Source organism: Aythya ferina (genome assembly GCF_964211825.1).
Source record: "Aythya ferina genome assembly, chromosome: 18".
NCBI lineage: Eukaryota > Metazoa > Chordata > Aves > Anseriformes > Anatidae > Aythya > Aythya ferina.
The window spans coordinates 6,049,229-6,063,592 of record NC_140317.1 but is presented as its reverse complement, the minus strand read 5'-3'; the positions used below and the strand labels follow the sequence as shown (position 1 = coordinate 6,063,592).

Here is a 14,364-nt window from a genome sequence, read left to right as displayed (position 1 = left end):
GTTTTGAATTATATCCAGATACCATTTTCCATGCATGTTTTCAACTTACTCTGAAGATTGGACACCTGCGATTCTTTCCATCTTTATGCAAGCTTAAAAATGTAAATGTCGTTCAAAATCACTCCATTCATTTTCTTCTTTTGTAAGAAGAGACCAAAAAGCTATTTTTTTCAATACAGGAGCTATGGCAATTATTGAGCCAGGCTTTTAATAAGAACATGAGAGGGGAAGAAAAACATGTACAACGATCACAGAAACATACAGTGTACTATTATTCATCAATTTTAACTCCTTTGTGAGCCAACAGGCGGTCTGAAGTTGGCAAAAACAACTAATAGTTAAACGTTTGGAAAGCAGGACTCAACAGGAACAGAAACCGTAACTGAATACAACAAGATTGGAATGGAGGTAAGCAGGAGAGGAGAACAAATCACAAGACATCCGAACAGAAACACACTCCTATCTAATCATCATTCTTGGCCTTTTCAATTCCCAGGAGAGAATTTTAAATAGAGAACTTGCCCTCTTTGAGAACTCGTGGTTTCACTATACCATTAAATGCATTGGCACAACATTGCATTTTGGAGTCACCTTTGCTATTTTACACAATAAAAAAGATCTATATAGTAAAATCATCTTATCTTGCCAACAATATCAAAGAGTAATCAGTTTTGAACAAGTTAATTTGAAACCTTGAAATGTCCACAAAGTATCCCCAAACCCCTTTTTTCCCCCCTCCCTTTTAAAGACAGGATGAGGCAAAGCAGGGAAATGTAGAAAAGAATGTTCTTAAAAGCAGCATTTTTGGAGGCTTTGGAAGTAGTTTTAAATTAGAATCTTCATATCCTGCTTCTAATGTTCAAGTTTTCAATTTGTCATTGAAAGTAAGTACTATTTTTCTAAAATTCCAGAGTAGCTTAAGTAACTGGATCGGCTTTATCCTCAACACTTTCATGAATGACTACAAGATTAAAAGGTATTTCATGTCAAAGATAAATATTTAGCCAACAGTTCAATGGTAGTGTCATTTCCTGTTCTTGCCACTAGTTCCCATCCTTACAGCACCTCCCATTGTGCCAGCAAATGTTTGTATGACTAAGTGACAAACCAGATTAAGAAACTGACAGGAATGAAGAAAAATTACAACACCATTTTGAAGGTGATTTTTTGTAGCCAGATGAGTTCCCCTGTTCGGTTCACCCCATGGACTCAGAAATTGTGCTGCCAGTGGGAGAGGCCATGGTGAGCCCAGAATAAATGCCCAGGAAAAGGAGGGGAGCGGAGCAGCTGCGTCAGCAGTGCTGCTGAAACGCGAGCCTTGGCCTCCTGTTACAAACGCACGTCAGCCTCTCCATTCAGTAGCTGTATTCCAGTTACCCTGAATAGACAGCCTTGTAATAAGGATACGCTCTCAGTATGAAAAGCTTACAAGAACGCTATGTACGCTCGCTGCAGCATTTTCAGCCTTTGCTTAAGGATCATTTTCTGGCTAGAGACTACGACTCTTGCAAGCTATCTAAAGAAAAAAGGAGAAAAATCAAGTACCTTATTCTCACATGTATATTTGCTGTAAACTGAACAATCTTGAAATAAAATTAAACAACCCCTGATCTTATAGCTAGACTTCAACAAAAAAAATGCCCTTTCAGGACTAATTTAGATATAGGTAGGCAACATCTACACGAATTAGAGAACAATTATGTTTTCTAGATGCACATGAAAGCACACAAGATGCTATGTCTGCAGCTGTCTTAATGTACATCAAACTTCAAAGTGCATTCTGCTGAGGTATTTGTGCTCAAACCCACCCTTGTCAAAGCTGATGGTTGTGAGACCACAGTAATATATCAAATCCAAGTGCCAGGATGTTGAAAGACAAGAAGGGTTCTCAACTGTGAGAAAAGAGAAGTCAAGTTACTAGGATATACTAAATATGTTGTAGTTATCCACAAATAGGCTTATCTAATTTGTGGTTGTAAAATAACACAAAAAGCATCAGAGCTGCTTTGCACAGAATAAGTTCAAGTCATCTCAGATCAGTATCTGAAGCACAGCACAAACACCACTGTATTAATCTCAAGCCAGCCTGAGGTTATCTAATACCAGTGAGTTTTTAAACCACAATAAAATCCTACCACAGAAGGTTTTGTTTGTTTTGTTTTACCACTGAAGGTACCACCTACTGCCCTAATGTCACAGAAAGTCTTCATTTGAAAAATAGGCCAATTCAAAAAACTATTTTGAAATGATTGCTTAAACAAACTTTACAGATAAAATTCTTCTACCAGAACGTCTTCTAAAGTTTGCAACGAGGCTGACCATCCAAGCAGCAGCAAGAAAAAATTACTGAAAAGCACTGGAACCTTTCAGTGGTTTAAACATCATTCAACTTTTGCTCTTGCCTTTAAACTTCCTCCTCTATTTTGCCCTGGAACAACACAAATGACTTAGGGGGATACAGACAGTAGGTGATCCTGGTTACTCAGATGCATATGGATTCATGGTTGATTTATGATACAAAGAGGGAGCCTATTGTCTATTTCATTCTGTAGAGCCTCAAGAGGAAAGTAGGCATAAATATCAAATCGACATAGAAAAGGTAAGGCCTGATACTGATACACGTTAAGCTGGACCTGTCAAAAGGCATTTTAAGAAAACTGCAGCCATCAACTACTACAGAACCAGAACATTCTGGTTTAGTTCCAGGCCCTGATCTTATCACTTAAGTTGCCAAGGTTTTTCCTACTGGAAAATTTCATAGATATCTTAGGATGCTTTACCTCTGAGGATGGAGAGAAAGAACAGGAAAACACTAATTTCAAAAAGGTACAATATCCTATCTTGAAAAACAATGTCTTCTATAATCATTAGCTTTAATATGTCCAAAAAACCTTCTCCCAAAAGATGCATATGCAAAGTTTCACTGAACACGTTAAAAGGCAAAGAAATGTAACTTAAAATCAAGCATAACTTTTTAAGTAGCATCCTATCTCCATACTGGATACCCTGATTTTTCTATGCCTGTACTGCATACTCAGAGCACATTCACCAAAGCTTTCTCACTAACATAAGTATGACCTGATTACAAACACCAAACATAATGGTAATAATTAAGAAAGAGGACTTCTGTAGTATGTGGCCACACGCAGTATGTGCGGTCATCTCACTTCAGAGCATATCCTCCTACAGACCGAGAAAATACGGTCTTTTTGGCACATTGTGCTTTATGTGCATGCATGTTTATTTAGCACAGATGAAGCTACTAAAATAAGAAGTTACCTGTAACTGTATAATTTACGTGTCCAAATAAATATTAAACATCCCCATATTGTCAGGTCACATACCTTAAAAAAATGCAAGTCAATGCTTTGACCACTACAACAACAAATGAAAGAATACACAGGAAATGGAAAGCAGTAAACAGTATGAGTCTTCCATTCTGGATCCTACAATCTATTAAACAACATTTCAAAACGCTACAAACACTATTTGGTGATTTTCAGAACTTTCAGAACAGTTAGCCAAGGCCCTGAGTAGCCTGATCCAAACTTGAAGTTAGCCCCGCACTGAGCAGAAGCTTGGATGAGATGATCTTTCATCATGAGGTCCCTTTCAACCCACATTCATTCATGACATAAAATCGGAGTGGGAATGTGTTTGTAGACGCATATGTATGCACAAACACCTGCATGTAAAGCAAGATTATAAACATCACTAAGTGGTAGACTTATCTTAAAGACATCGATTTTACACTTATATACACAAAGAACTACAGAAGGAAGTATTGCTTTATGACCTAAATGAGGTGGCAAAGATCTAAGACTTCTCTGTCTATCTTCTATCTCAGAAGTATCCCATTTATCTGTCAAACCCTTGGCTTCACAAAAACACACACCTTACTACCCATACACTTGACTCCAAGAGTGGTGAGGAACCTTGCTAGAATTATAAAGGGATGAAACAGTAATTGCTTCTGCTGAGACAACAGAAAAGAGAGGAAACAGGCTTGTCCTGAGCCAGGTAACCTCTCAAACCACAAAAAAACGTTCAGGTACACCATTCCTTTCTAACCCACCTTTCATTTACACATCTTAAACTGAAACTCCACTACTCCTACCTTCGTAATTCCTCCTTTGATGCCTCTCCCCTCCTACCATCCACTGACCAGTATTTTCAGCAGTGACTCATGAGAACGTGCTTAACATAGCACACTGCTGAAACTCTTCTGGGTTGATTTAGAAACACAGAAAACATGCCACTGGTAACAGGTACAGGACTTGAGACTTAAAAAATTGAAGTATCACACTTGGGATAGCATTTCTTACTATTAAATCTTTCTTAAAGAGAAGTAATCTTGTGTATTATAAAAGTTACACTTGGAATTTACACCTATTTTACCACAGGAAAAGTAAAGGCTTAGAGAGAGAGAGAAACAACTTGCATAAAATTATCTACTGAGCCTGAAGCACTCAGAATACCAGATTCCTCCATCCCTGTTATATTCTTAAATAATATGGTGGAAGGTTCTTCTTCATCCTGAACATGGGGCTGTGCAATCAAGTTTATAAACAGGCATTCAGAATAAGAAAAGGATCATAGAATCCTTCAGGTTGGAAAACACCTCCAAGATCATCTAGCCCAACCTGTAACCTAGCCCTTAATTCCACCACTAAACCGTGCTACAAAGTTCTACATCTGCACGTTTCTTAAAGACCTCCAGGGATGGTGACCCAACCACTGCCCTGGGCAGCCTGGTCCCATGCAGCACAACCCTTCCAGTAACAAAATTTCTCCTCATATCCAAGCTAAACCTCCCCTGCACAACTTGAGGCCATTTCCCCTCATCTGATCCCTTGGTGCCTGGGAGAAGAGCCTGATGCCCACCTTGCTACAAGCTCCTTCAAGGTCACTGTAGAGCACAGTAAGGTCTCCCCCAAGCCTTCTTTTCTCCAAGCTAAGCAACCCCAGCTCCCTCAGCTACTCCTCATAAGACTTGTTCTCTAAAAAAAGAGGTGCGGAATTAAACAGCCACTCTAAATGGTAATAAAAAAGGGTATTGAAATGCAATTATTTTCTACAGCAACCTACACCACAGTCTATCACCTCAGCTCTACTTCTCTCTCGTGTCTGCAGCTAGCTACAAAGCTGCTTATTTTACATTTTGAAGAGCTACAAGAGCTGTTTCAAATAAGCTTGTCTCAAAATTTTGTAGTAATTAACTACAACATAAGTCATAATATAGAACAGATCACCTTTCCTGAAAAAAACATACACACGTGAAGATTTTGTTTGATACTGCTATTCAGCTAAAAGCACCATAATCACTGTTGCAATTTAAAACAATTAAGAAGTTTAATTCTGCAATTTAAAAAAGTTTGCCTTGTCAAGGTAAAATAATGGGATTTGAGGTTAGCATTCTGAAAATTGGTGTATTGTCAGTTAAGTTTTTTGGCTAATGGCTGAAATTTACATTCCAACATAATCCTGTCCATATCTGGATGTAAGTTTCCTAGATTTCCTCAGCTTCTGTACTTGATCACATTTTAAACATTTAATAGAGCCACAGCCCTAAGGAAAACAAATGGAACAGCAAAGCCACGTTATAAACAAAGAACAAAACCCCCTTGTGTTTTACAGCCTTTGTTTGCCTTTCACTCTAAACCCATATAACAAACTTCCTTATTTTCACAGTACTTGGTTTAGAAATCTATACTCGATATTGCTAAAAACCCCAACTATTTTGCTTAGAGTAATTCTACATGTATATCCTTAACCCATAATTGGAACAACAGTGTAAGCAGTATTTATAGATTTAGTTTCTACATTTAAGCACATTCTAGTTCAGCAATTGCCATAGACCCACAGATGCAGAAAAACTGACTGTGCTGTTTTATGGTTGACAAAAAGATAGCTACTGCTCATCCTGTTCTCAGCAGATGCACAAATCTGTGTCAGAATCATTACAATTCAATTATTCTGCAAAATTTACTGGACAATACAAATGATAATATTCTGTTCTAGAAAAGTCAGATATTTAAACATGTTGATATAACAGCCCCAAATATATCATGCATATTAAAAAATTACAAAAGGAAATTTTAAGTCTATTTTTCTCTTGACTTTTCTTCAGCCTGAATTGCTAGTTTACGGTAATGTTTTTGGGGAAAACACAGTAGTAGTAGCTGAATCATACCAGATTCAAGAACCATCTATCAGAATAACCATTCTACAAGATTTTAAATAGTGAATACACCTGAAAACACAATGCATTTGCAGCATTAGTTAACTTCCACAAGAATGGCATTAAATAGTACTAGGACTGTTCATTTATAAAGCCACAAGAACTAGCCTAAAAGGCTGACAAATGGTGCTCAAATGCCACAGAAGGACAGAGCTCCTTACTGCAATTAGCTCTTGCAGTAGCACATTATTCTGTTGATCTTGTCGACTTTGGTGGTAAACACAACTGATTCTACTGAAGGCTGAGTTCTCTTCCCTTTTCACTGACACACAAAATACAAAATCTGCAAGTGCTGAAAGTCACGTTAACTGACAACTAGTATCACCAGTCATGCTATTTTCCACAGGCCAAACTGAGTCATACAAGTGACAGCTTGGTAGTCAAAACATTGAACGGCGCAGAGCAAGGAGAACACAAAGGCATGGGAAACAGCATTTTCATCGTTAAGAAAGCTCTTTTTATACATAAACCGGAGATCATTTGTTGAAACTACCTGTCCAACATTTGACAACGTAGCTTATAGTAATAAGCTAACACAACTTTTATAATTCAAATGCAACAAAAGAATATTTAAGAGCAGAAGTTTCTTACTGCAGGTGAAGTAGCTCATTAAAAATACAGAATATTGAATAGAAAGACCTACTTGGGGGAATTACTCCATAGAGAAAGGCTGTTCTGCTGCAAGTCAATGGGAAATCCCAATTGGCTTGAATAGAGTAAGACTGGGACCTAAATACTTATGAAAATGTGTGGTTTAAAGAAAAAAAATCTGAAGATTGGGAGTTTCTGGCCTTTTGACAAACATATGTTGAATACAATCACAGTAATTTCTCTTTTAAAAACTTTCCAAGATTATTCATATCTAGTAACTACAAAACCAAATCAGAACTGCAAACTCTACTCTATTGAGCTTCAATTACTAAAAGTACTCCATATTTAATTTATCTTTTTCAGAGAAAATAATTAAGATGCACCGTATCACAGGCATAATAAATACCATTACGTATCAGCTTTCACAGTGTCAAAAGCCAAAGCAAGAGATCAAATTATTCAGTAATGAAATATATATAAATAAACAACATGATATCTGATCTTGATTACTCATATTTTAAAGGGAAATAACACAACACACTTTATAGTCCATTACTTTAACTGTCAATATTAAGTGCATAAATAGCCTCTAAGAATGCCTTCCATTATGTGGGATATTTTAAATTTGCTCCCTAGCAAACAGCATTCAAAGAAATACATCAAGAAGTAAAGATGCTTGATGCTGCCACTGCTACTAGAAAGTTGTTTCTACTTTAACCCTTTGAGCTTTAAATAAAATGTGAGGAATGTTTTCATTAATACAAACTACAGAAAATAAATAAATTTCTGAATAAGCTCGAGATGTACCTATTATTATTACCGTTTTTTTTCTTGTTGCCATTTCAGAAAACCATGTACAGACTCTCACAGTGAAATAAATACACTCCACACGCTTTATTAGTGTTAAAGTAACACAATAAAACTTTAGTTATTTAAGTTTAATTTGCTGTTCAACAAGTAACACGGGATTTCATATTAGAATTTACAGTGATTCTTTATAGTTCACAATACCCTCACAGCAAAATCAAAAAGGACCAAAAACTGCCCCGGTATTGTCATTCAAGTGCTTGATTTTCTTCTTACTGGTTACCCTGAAAAGTAACACAATGATTATAATTATTATGTGACATTCAAGTACCTAAATACAAAGTATGCTTGCATTATTTCAAGAAATATGACTAATACATTCCCCTAATACTTTTGTCTAACTTTGAAATGATGGAAAATTATGAACAATCCATTTGTGCTTTTGTACTTGCAGTATATAAAATAAAAGATGCTGGTCTGATTACATGATTTATACACATGACTTGATTAGAGTAAAATACAGATCAACATTTAGCATTACAATAGTCAACTACTTAATTAAGTGCACCGTGTCTTAGACTAATCACTCAATGTTCTGTAAGGAAAAGCACTGTTCTACATTCACTTTCAAGTTACATTAGAGAAATAATCACTGACTGTGGTTTGTCTTATTTGTTTGTTTGCTGTTTTTTTGATGTAATTAAAAACAAAATATGAATACTGAAGACCAAAACCAATACACGTAGAGTCTTTTAGTTCAATCAAGAATTGTTGTGTCATACTTCAGTCATATTCAGAGGATCTAAACGTAGACTAGTCAGAACAATTTTGGAAAAAAAAGGGATTCAAATTCAATTTGTTGGTAGAACACAGGAAGCTCTCCTGCTTAAGCAGATTATTTTGTTAATTTATTTTAAAATGTAATTTAAAGGTTTACTTTCCTGCTTGCTAAGAAACTCCACTCTATTTTCCATCACTGAGCTGTTCATACTGTTGTCATGGCAAGCCTTCAGTATTAACATTCTGCTGGACATTTCTTCATGATTGTTTATTTTGTTTTCAAGCTAGGTAATTACAATTTACAATTACCTTGTCTGGACAGCAGCCATACAGCTTTTCAGACAACAGATTACTTAAGAGAACTTTTGCAATACAGACTCCCTCGCTTGTGAGAAAAGCTACATGGCAAAAATCGTTATAAAAGGAGCTGCCACTACCATTTCAGGGAAGACAGGAACTGGAGATGAAGTCTACTTCAAAGAAGGGGCTTCCCAACTAAGCATTTACTAATGACTGACACCAACACACTGTACAGGTTTCAGTCTTCCTCATCCAACTGCTGTGGCACTTTTGGGTATTTTCTATCTGCATTCTTTGTATATATTGTTCTTGGTTTATTTCTTAATGAATCAAGGTAAAAGATACATTGAATAATCAAATTCCAGGAAAGCCAGCTCTATCAAGACAACATCTCAGAAACAGAAGTCCAGCCAAAGGAGTTTTACTACTGAAATATTTGAGTGCCAGAGATTTAAATATAATCCCAAATCACCTACAGTTCCTTTAAAACAAAGGAAACTCCCTACTCAACTACTTTAAATCAACCTTCAATCTTTACATTAAATTACAAATATTAAAGAAAGAAAAAAAGCAAACAAAAAATAGTCAATTATGTGCTTCGACAGTTCTGCACTTTTTACATTAAAACCAGAAAAACAATTTCAATCTAGATAGGTTAGATCTAGGTTAGTATTCTGAATTTTAAAATGTAGGGTGAAAGTAAGCAACAGAAGAAGCATTATAGAAGAACTGAATGTATTCAGGAACCTAACTGGACATGGTTCCGTAATACTTCCCTTTGGCTACGCCCTGCCAATAATGCTTTAAAGCAATTTCCGTGTGTTCTTTTCTTCCTGTGTTATTTCAACATTCCAACTCTTCACAACAGCCAGAACTCAAAATACAATGCCAGTTTACCTGGCAAGAATCTTGAAATCCCAGAGTCCCCACTACTTGACTCCCTCACTGTTTCTCCAACAACTTCTCTCCAGCAAGAGCAACCTCTGAAAGTTAACACCAGTGGGTAAGACTCCAAAAACAAGACAAACCAAATATTAAAGCCACTGAAGAAACAGGTGAATTTAAGTGTTCTTCCTCATTGTACTTGCTATTTCCAGTTCCTCAACAGTTAGTGTTTAGCTAACCTAGTAGACTAGATGAAAGGCCTAAAATACAACAGCCACTTTATGATTATGATCATTAATGCACAATTTGTTAAAAAAGGACCTTCAACAAGAACTTGTTGCAGAAACTGTACTTCAAATTGTTCTTTTCCTAGCTCTTTCTGGGCTGTACAAAATGAAAAGACATACTCCACCATCCTCAAAACAGTAACAGCAACAGAAAAACATGACACCCAAATGCCTGGAAAGCAGGAGCTACCTGACTTCATCTCCACCCTTCAACAGGAAGTGTAGGTTTCTTGGATTTTTTTTTTTAAATCCATCAACAGAGCTACTGTTCCTTTCAGAAGGTAAACAAGTATTTCCTAAAACAACTAAGAATCTTGCACATCCATCTACAAACACTGAGTTAATATTGAGTTTAGTCTTACTTTTAAGACCCAAGCTCAGCTACCAACATGACTTTAGGCAAATCACTTGACCACTGTATGAATTTCCCACAGCTAATAAGAATCCTCCAGTAACCTTATCACTCTACCTCATCAGTATACTGTGAATGAAAAACAAAAGTATTACTGAGGATGTGGTGTTCAGAGAATGAAACACAGAATTCTTATCCTCACAGACAGGCTATACAACTACTTCTTGTGGGTGAATGTTCCACAGAACACCACAGTATGCACTAAGGTATCTGCCCTATAAAGTACTACTTCTCTTTGAATCTTTGTTCTCAAACAGCTGCCTTGGCTTTGTACAACCACTGCATACATGCCTGATCATTTGTCCAGCATTTCACATAATCAGTGTGACTTAATATCTTAGCACGCACACACTATGAGTCTGTAATGAAGCATCCCATACCTTACCTTTCAGATGAAAAGAAAGTTTTTCTCACACCAAACAATTTTTCATATTATTTCTCACAGCTCAGAGGGCAGAAATAAGCAATCAAGTAAGAACAAGCTTTCTGTCTCACCTGAATAAAATCCATCCCAGGAATTCAATTACTGTTGGCTGCACTCCAAACTAAAGCTATAGTGCCAGAGAAAAATGTTATTTTGAAGAATGCACTTGAAATTTTCAGCTTCATCAGCACTGATATTTGTGTTCTCCTGACCTAGCTTCCAAGAATTCTTCTGAGCCACTGAATTGCTTTCAGAACCCCAACATGTTCACCTACTAAAATCAAAAGTAAGAAGAATTAGGAAAGTTGCAAAAAAACAGAACAGTGGAAAACAAGATTCAGACAAACATGCTACATGCATTACATACTTCATATTAGCGAAGGGTTTGGACACATCATGCAATGCCAATGTAATGTCCTAGGTTCTCAGTGTCCCCCTGCACACATTAAAAGATACATTTTTAAAGGTCTGATAACTAAAACATGGATGAAATTACAGTTATTCAGTAATACTTGTGGATAATTGAAACCTAAAGAGTAATGGACAAGCATACCTATTTGAGGCTCCTCTGATCTCAACTGTGAATGCCTTAGTGACTGATGGCACTGCAGTAAAAGAAATCAGCAGTCGACTGACGGTGTGGTTGCCTCGTTGAGCACAGCACTATTTTTAAACAGGTTAACATGTCACTTTTTATGTATTATTACTCAAACAGTAAACAATGAAACATTTTTCTTTTTAGAAAAGTTAAAGCACACACTACAATCACATGTGCCTGTAGACTGTATCACCATGAAGGTTCATTATTTACTAAAGTGACTAATATACATAGAGCAGCTATTTTCTTGTTCCACTCACAAATTATACACGATTAAGGAAGGCAGTCACTGAACAAGCAAGTTTACTGTGTGTACTCCAAGAGAAAACTTTTCCAAAATCTCTCATTGATTCTTGCCTCATAAAGACTGGACCAACCGTTAACTACTGAGATGCTTTTAGGTAAGGAATTAGAGCATGAATGACATGAGTTTCTAATAAGCAAAATTAAAAGTGAAAATTAAAATCCATACAAAATATTTTCAAATGTAAACCATGCAAATAGAACCCCATAGTATCACTAACGTGTCATCCATCTCCGTTGACAAGCAATCATGTGGCGTCTCTCTCTCGTCTTTCACAGTGATGATTCTTAAATCTCCAGGTTCAGAACAAGCAGACTCTTTAGACAGCTGGTCATCATTGTCATACCTGCAAATACAACCCACATTTATAATTAGAATGTGTTTTTTTTTTTTTCTTTAAGAGGAAGTTTTAGTTCTATTTTGTCTAAACTACTAGATATTTAACAATGTAAACAACAAACTACACAGAAAAGCTTCTACAAAGGGTCTCCAAATTATACAATTTGGTAAAATTAGCTGTATAGTTTTCTCTTGCATATGACCCACCCCCTTTCTTTAAAAGCAGTTGCCATCTTCTAAATGCTATCAAGAAAGAGATTTAATCTACCCCATTCTCACACAAAGAGAGCATAATACTAACGTTCCATCAGCTGCTATCAAGGAAGTGCTGCCTGACAACACTTTTTCGTCTCTCAAACACTTTCTCCTCACACCGCCTGGGAGGGAACAGATCGGAGCTTTTAACAACGGGTCGTAACTGTCATACCTATAAAGAAAACATACAGCTGGTGTTAAATTAATGCCAGGCATTATTTACTTGGGACTGGTAAACAGAGGAGAACTGAGACAGCCTACTCACAAGTCCAACAAAAACCCCGCCACTTCAGCATCGTTCCTGAAGTCCAGCTTCTCCTTGAGCGTCAGCCAGCGGTCGATGTGGCTTCCCACATAGATCCTCGTCTTTCCCCTCCTCCTATCCAGGCTCTGTTTTCTCTTTTTCTTTTCCAAAAACGACAACACCGGGGGCCTTCCGCATCTCTTGGTTGGCAGCGACATGGCGAGCCTAGAAGCGGAGGAGAGGCCGTTACGCGAGCTCGGGTGACCGCCTGCAACCCCCTCGGTGTGAGGGTGAAACCAGCCCCAAGCGGCCGCGCTGACGGGAACCGCGGCGGCCCGGCCCTAAAGGGTGCTCCACCCGTTCCCTCCCCGTCCCCCCGAGCCGCTCCGTGCAGGAAGGGGCCGCCCGGGCGGCAATTTCCAGTCAGAGCGGAGCGGGCTGGGGGCACGGAGCCGGCTGAGCACCCCCGACCCTCACCCGCGGCCCGCTCGGCGCCTCAGGGAAACGCGGGGCACGTGACCGGAGCGGGGCCCCGCGCGCGCTGATGACGAGCGGCCGCCCGTGAAGGGGCGCGGGGCGGGGCCGCGTCCGTCCCTCAGCGCCAGGTTCGTTGGGGAGTAACAAATCGGGGAATAACGGGGCGTAAACGGTTCCGAGGGTTAAAATCCCTGCTGAAACGTTAAATTCCCTTTTAAAGTGTTAAAATCGTGCTTAAAATGTTAAAGCACGCGCTTAATTACGCTCCTATCCACTCACAGCATACGGCTACCTGAAGGAAGCTGTGGGGAGCTGGGGTCAGGTTCCTCTCACAGGTAACTGTGACAGGACCAGAGGGAATGGCCTCAAGCTGCACCGGGGGAGGTTCAGGTTGGAAATGAGGAGACATTTCTGCTCAGAAAGAGCAGTCAGGCGTTGGGACGGGTTGCCCAAGGAGGTGGCGGCTTCACTGTCCCTGGGGGAGTTCAAGGTTGGACGTGGTGCCTGGGGACACGGGTCAGTGGGTGACATTGGTGGTAGGGGGTGGTTGGAGCAGATGATCCTAGGAGTCTTTTCCAGCCATAATGATTCTAGAATTTAAGGATGCTGAGGTAACAAGAGGCAGCCACAAAGTGAGTTACAACTGGTGACACTGGGCTTCTGTCCTATACTGGTGGGCGACCCGTCACCTCACGAGCCGTGTCACAGCCACACAGCAGTGTTTTGGCTGATCAAATAGTACTCAGGAAAAGGTATTACGTACTCAGTAAAAAGGTATTATGACAGTAAAACTTTAAATCTGCCTTTTCTAACTTCAGTAAAGGCGTTATAAACAACAACAAAATGCTTTTCTTCCAAGTGACGTTTCCCAGTATGAACTGCAAAAACTCTATTTTACCTTCTGAAAGGCCAGATTCAGGGACAAAACTAGAGTATTCTCCTGAGCAGCAGGAAACATTTGAATTTTGACTTATGTGTTGAAAGGGAAATAATAAATTATACCAAAAAGAAATTTAAACATTTAAAATGTAGAACCTGTGCTGTCACAATGTATTATAACAAAGGCATTACACAGAGCAGGCATTCTGCCAGTTTCTCAGTGCTTCCATATACTACATTTTGATATAAATGACTAAAAAGACAAAGCAGATTTCCTAGCAATGTTTCTGGGTAATTTTATCTAAACAATGAGGACAATTGCACCAGCCATTTTTTAATAATTTTATTTCTACTGCCAGTTTTAACAGAATCACCATAATGAGTCAAATGGGTTAGCTTAAGAATTAATGGATGACTAGCATATAGAAAACGATTCTAGCATATAGAAGCATTTATTTGCCTCTGCTGAACAACTTGACCCAAGTAAAGTAAATAGTGGTAAAAAAAAAATCAAAAGATTTCACTTGAAAATAAAGAACAA

General features: G+C 38.3%; 1 protein-coding gene across 5 annotated transcripts; it reads right to left on the bottom strand.

Annotated features, from left to right (window-relative positions):
* Positions 1 to 7,707: 7,707 nt before the first annotated feature.
* On the bottom strand, positions 7,708 to 13,130 carry LOC311420719 (zinc finger protein 692-like). 5 transcript variants are annotated; one of them, XM_084491865.1, is made up of 9 exons: positions 12,945 to 13,130; positions 12,489 to 12,692; positions 12,270 to 12,395; positions 11,850 to 11,975; positions 11,281 to 11,390; positions 11,095 to 11,163; positions 10,940 to 11,001; positions 10,799 to 10,854; positions 7,708 to 7,923 (listed from the first exon to the last, which is right to left on the bottom strand). In XM_084491865.1, the coding sequence occupies exons 2-5, from the start codon at positions 12,683 to 12,685 to the stop codon at positions 11,348 to 11,350; spliced, it is 492 nt and encodes a 163-aa protein (XP_084347991.1). In that variant the 5' UTR covers positions 12,686 to 12,692; positions 12,945 to 13,130; the 3' UTR covers positions 7,708 to 7,923; positions 10,799 to 10,854; positions 10,940 to 11,001; positions 11,095 to 11,163; positions 11,281 to 11,347. The 5 variants fall into 5 exon arrangements, with proteins under 5 accessions (XP_084347991.1, XP_084347990.1, XP_084347993.1 ...); XM_084491864.1 differs by having other exon boundaries at positions 10,799 to 11,001; XM_084491867.1 differs by having other exon boundaries at positions 10,799 to 11,001; positions 11,281 to 11,332.
* Positions 13,131 to 14,364: the final 1,234 nt, after the last annotated feature.

Bases quoted from the DNA above. Each gene is read 5' to 3' on its own strand.
- LOC311420719 (XM_084491864.1), bottom strand. From the start codon at position 12,685: ATGTCGCTGCCAACCAAGAGATGCGGAAGGCCCCCGGTGTTGTCGTTT. The intron at 12,396-12,488 runs GTGAGTAGGCTG...TTTTCTTTATAG, and splicing joins GCGGGGTTTTTGTTGGACTT to GTATGACAGTTACGACCCGT. The intron at 11,976-12,269 runs GTTAGTATTATG...TTGTATTTGCAG, and splicing joins TTGATAGCAGCTGATGGAAC to GTATGACAATGATGACCAGC.